Source organism: Nanorana parkeri, unplaced genomic scaffold (assembly GCF_000935625.1).
Source record: "Nanorana parkeri isolate BGI_ZX_2015 unplaced genomic scaffold, ASM93562v1 scaffold478, whole genome shotgun sequence".
NCBI lineage: Eukaryota > Metazoa > Chordata > Amphibia > Anura > Dicroglossidae > Nanorana > Nanorana parkeri.
The window spans coordinates 1,135,097-1,139,479 of NW_017306746.1; the positions used below are offsets into that span (position 1 = coordinate 1,135,097).

At 43.6% G+C, this 4,383-nt stretch overlaps 1 protein-coding gene across 1 annotated transcript in view; it reads right to left on the bottom strand.

Moving 5' to 3' along the window:
- ANKRD52 (ankyrin repeat domain 52) overlaps positions 1 to 4,383 on the bottom strand; it is a 44,619-nt gene that overhangs the window by 27,409 nt on the left and 12,827 nt on the right. Inside the window, exons 2-6 of the mRNA XM_018560783.1 lie at positions 3,740 to 3,823; positions 1,917 to 1,995; positions 1,709 to 1,779; positions 708 to 908; positions 510 to 597 (exon numbers count right to left, since the gene is read on the bottom strand). Of these exons, the coding sequence (XP_018416285.1) occupies positions 510 to 597; positions 708 to 908; positions 1,709 to 1,779; positions 1,917 to 1,995; positions 3,740 to 3,823 (523 nt within the window). The remainder of the gene's footprint in view (positions 1 to 509; positions 598 to 707; positions 909 to 1,708; positions 1,780 to 1,916; positions 1,996 to 3,739; positions 3,824 to 4,383) is intronic.

Below are 4,383 nucleotides of genomic sequence, written 5' to 3' on the forward strand. Positions count from 1 at the left end.
AAAAAAGAAAAATATAAATAAATAATTAAAACTAACCCCACCATCTGCATGTGAATAAACACATGCGTAGGGAATGGTGTGTGAGTGCTGCCCCCAATCCTCTATGTGCCATATTGTGGTAGCCGGGTAGCAGTGCTCGCCAACACACACACAATGTGCATTAACAGGCATGTTCAATTTCCCAAGGTATGTGGGAGAATGGAATTACTTGCCCAAATCTGGACCCCTTTCCTCTGCCGGTACAGGTGTAGTATCTGTACCCCATACTGCTGTCCAGTGCTGCGCCATGTATTCTGAATGTCGCTCGCTACCGTGTTATACAGTGTTAAGATTTTTTTTTTGATTTTTTTTTAATCACAACTATGTAGATTGTCATGAGTGACAAGTTAATGGGGCCCCCACTTTAGTGTTCGGACAAGTAGTTTTTTTTTTTTTTGTTAAATGTCCTCACCCCTGGTCACACATGGCAACATTGGAGAATTTGCTGATACAAAAGAATTTCCACTTACCCAGATAAGATGCATACATGATGGGGTGTCTCTCCTTTTTGTCACATATGCTGTGGTGTGCCCTTCTGTTCAACAACATCAATACTATCTGTAAAAAGGTACAAATTATGTCATAGTAGTGTCATTTTTCTGTACTGCTTGTACAATATAACTGGGATATATTCATTACACTGACAAGCCCGCATCATAAATACACACCTCTACACTGCCACCAAGCACAGCATGATGAAGTACAGTACGTCCTGTGCGATCTGCTATGTTGACATTTTTCACCAGACCCATTAAGGTCTCTGCACATTTAGTTGCTCTGTTTGCAGCAGCGGCATGTAGTGGCGTTTGCCAGTTCTTGTCCCGGGCATTGACATCAGCAGAATGCTTTACAAGCACAGAGACAGCCCTCTGGAAGGGAAACAAAAAAATTAAAATAAAAACATGGGACCCTGACAACAGTCAAACGGCATGAACGGTGGGAAGAAAAAAAAAAAAAAACCTCACAAGTTTGACTGCTTTCCGGTTAAAACTAAATGCTAGACATATCCCTCATGAACTGACCTTGCATAATGTGATATGAGAGACTTTTTTTGGGGGGGGGAGGGGATCAAAGAGCAACACACTATGATAAAACAAGAACCCAGGACTTCACACTCGCCATAAAAAACTATTCACAACAATACATCTGGTATATGCCTTACCCATGAGAATCTTCTCTTGCCTAGACCTATACCCCTGTACTAGGCATTGCTTGTTCAGACTTTGTGTCTTGGGTGAAGGTAGAGGTGGAATTTAGTGGATTTGGTAGGAAGTCTAAATAAATCTGGCTGTTCTCAGTATATATGAATTAAACTCAACTCTAGGAGCTACAGTATTCATAGTGATTCTCTACCAGAAGAACGTTACCTCCAAATAGATATGAACAGCTGGGCTTTGGTTAGGACCCTAAAACCCATTTAGAAAATGGGGGGCGGGGGGGGGGGATTGGTGAGCCATCCTGAAAATACTAGTCATCTGCCCGATTGCTAATCAGGGGGGTTTTATTTTTATAACTTATGATCTACATACTCGTTAGTGACTCAAACAGCTAGTGAACTAACACCTTCAGCAGCAGGTCAGCAGTACTCAATATTGTGCTTATGACAGGCTTACATACAAAAGTCTCTACTTCCTGGTATTGCAAAAATAAATGCTCATGTATGACTTGCCTCATTTCGTGCTGCCGCAGCCCGGTGCAGGGGTGTAAGCCAAATTGAATCTTTTGCATTAAGATTAGCACCTAAGAAAGAAGCAAAAATGTCATGTTTTTAGTTTTGCACTAAGCCTGCCTAATATAACCAAATACATTTGGGTAAAAGTGAATTCTGTAGTTTGCAAAATCACAACAAATACAACTCATATAAAAAGATGATTTACCCGACTGTATTATTAGTTCCATAACCGGGATGTCTCCTAAGTAGGCAGCAGCATGCAGAGGAGTGCGCCTCTCTTGGTCCTGTTAAACAGTGGAAAACAAAATTAATATGTAAAAACAAAATTAAGACTCAATTCTCCCTCTAGTTTAGGTTAAAAAGTAGTCTCAGAAGGCAACAACGTGACAGGGGAGTGGCTGGATTCCCCCCTCCAATCCCCCAGCGCTGACTGGCGGAACGGACGGGGGAGGGGGCGGCTACAGCTGGCTCTGCCTCTAGATAGGCGGAGCCAGCTGTCACTCACGCAGCTGGGCGGATCCAGACAATTGTTGGGATCCGCTTCAGCGTCTCAGTATACCGCGAGCTGTAGCTCGCGGTATACTGAGCTTAGGGTGATGGGAGGACGCTAGTTTGTGTCCTCCCGTTACCCTTAGGAGAACTATGGGGAAAGCCCTAACCCCATAGTTGAGGATAACTTGAGGATCTACAGCCAAGCGATATACAAAGAAGACACATTTTTGTTAATAGTTAAGGTACTTTAATGATTTAACACCTAGGCTTAGTGTCGCTTTAACCCCTTCGCGACTAGCCGCCGGGACCCTGTTTACATTTGTAGAGCCGGGGGGGGGGGGGATGTCGGCTTTACGATAAAAGCTATTCAGGCGACTCAGCTGTCACCAGATTACTTCTGCAGGCCGGTAAACTGCCCCCCCGTGTTTCCCAGGCTCTGCTGCCCCTCCTGCGTGCCCGGGACCGGCATCTTGGCGGAAAGCTGGGGATGAGAGTGGTGAACGTCCACTCGTCGACCTCCTCCCCGTTCTATGGGACCAGGAGCGATGCAGATTACATCACTTCCGGTCCCATAGCTGTCATAGTTCGGCTCCTGAAGCCCAGCAATAACCCTTTGAAGTGTGACCTGCACTTCAATAGCTTAAAGTAGAAAGGTGACACTAGGGGTCTTTTGTACTCCCAGTATCACCTTAAAGAGGACCTCTCACTGCCAATATTCTATCACATGGGGGGGATTGTAAGCCCCCCTATGCGATAGAAATGAAAGAAAAATATATAAGTTTAGAAAAATTATTATTAACTGAATATTTAATTTCAAATCCCCTGCCCCAATGAGCATGCACGTCTTCATGTAAACACGCGTCGGGTAAGTCCACGTACAAAACCGATAACCCCGCTACACATGTTGGGTATTGTCATGCAAGCCAGAGTGCAACTGCCACCATTTCATTCTACAGGGTCTTGGCTTTCAGAAATATATAAAATGTTTGGGGGTTTGAAGTAATTTTCAGGCCTAAAATGTGGATTATAAAACATGGGTGCAAAAACCTAAAAAAAAAAAAAAGCCTTGGTCATTAAGGGGTTAATAAAGAGACCCAGCTGCTCTACACTAGAGCTAGCATGCTGCCTGCAGGTTACAGAGTGGAAACTACCCTATAAAGCTTCTCCAGTAAGTGTTTTGCATCAACTTCATGCAAAACTGCTTTCACTTTCAAATGACACATTGGTTTATATTTATCTGGCTGTAACTCACACACAAACACCATATAGGTTGAACCTGATGGACCAGTGTCTTTATTCAACCTCACCTACTATGTAACTGTATGTATGCATGCAACTCCCACTCTGAATGGCACATTAGCTGTAACCTAACAGAAATACTGTAGAGAAATGTTGCCAATGGAATTTCAGAGAACACTGAGGTGATTTAACCGACTGGACCTAGTAAAAAGCTGGTATAGTAAAAACAGCGTGTTCCCTCCACCATTTTTTACTAATGTAATTTCAGACAACAAGATCGGAAAAAGAAAATCTCACCAAAATGTTGACATTTTCCTTCTGGCTCAAAAGCAATTGTATTTCTTCTAGGTTGCGATTAAATATTGCTTGGACCAGTGGATGCTATGGAGAAAACAAAGCTTTCATTAAACAATTTTATTGTGACATGGAACAAAGTATTGTCTGCTTTGCATTAACTCAAAGGTGCACAGCTCCAAGCACTTTGGGGTCCAGAGCTGTCAAATCCTATTGCCAGCAGCTGGCTGTGAACGGTCTCCAATCTGCATGGGCCGAGTGTAAAGGAATCCCCATCTCATGCGTCTATGTGACACACACACACACACACCTTTGAAAACAGCATGAATTCTCCTAGGTACATTTGCACACGGTTTAAGGAATTTGGCAGGTAGGTGGTTCTAAATATCTAGGAGAACTAATCACAGTTCCTCTGAATTTAAGGTGCCCATACACTGGTGGAATGTCGGACGTTTTTTTATTGTACCGGCCGAAATTTGGGCCAGTGTATGGGCCTGTCGGCTCCCTTTAGCGGGCATTCCTCGATCCGCTGAACAAAAGAAGCCGGCTGGAAAATCTTCGTACGATCAGAGCAGGCAGCCAAATGAGCTGACTACTCTACAATACAATGCAAACAGCGCCGATTCCTCGATCGACATGCTGGTAGT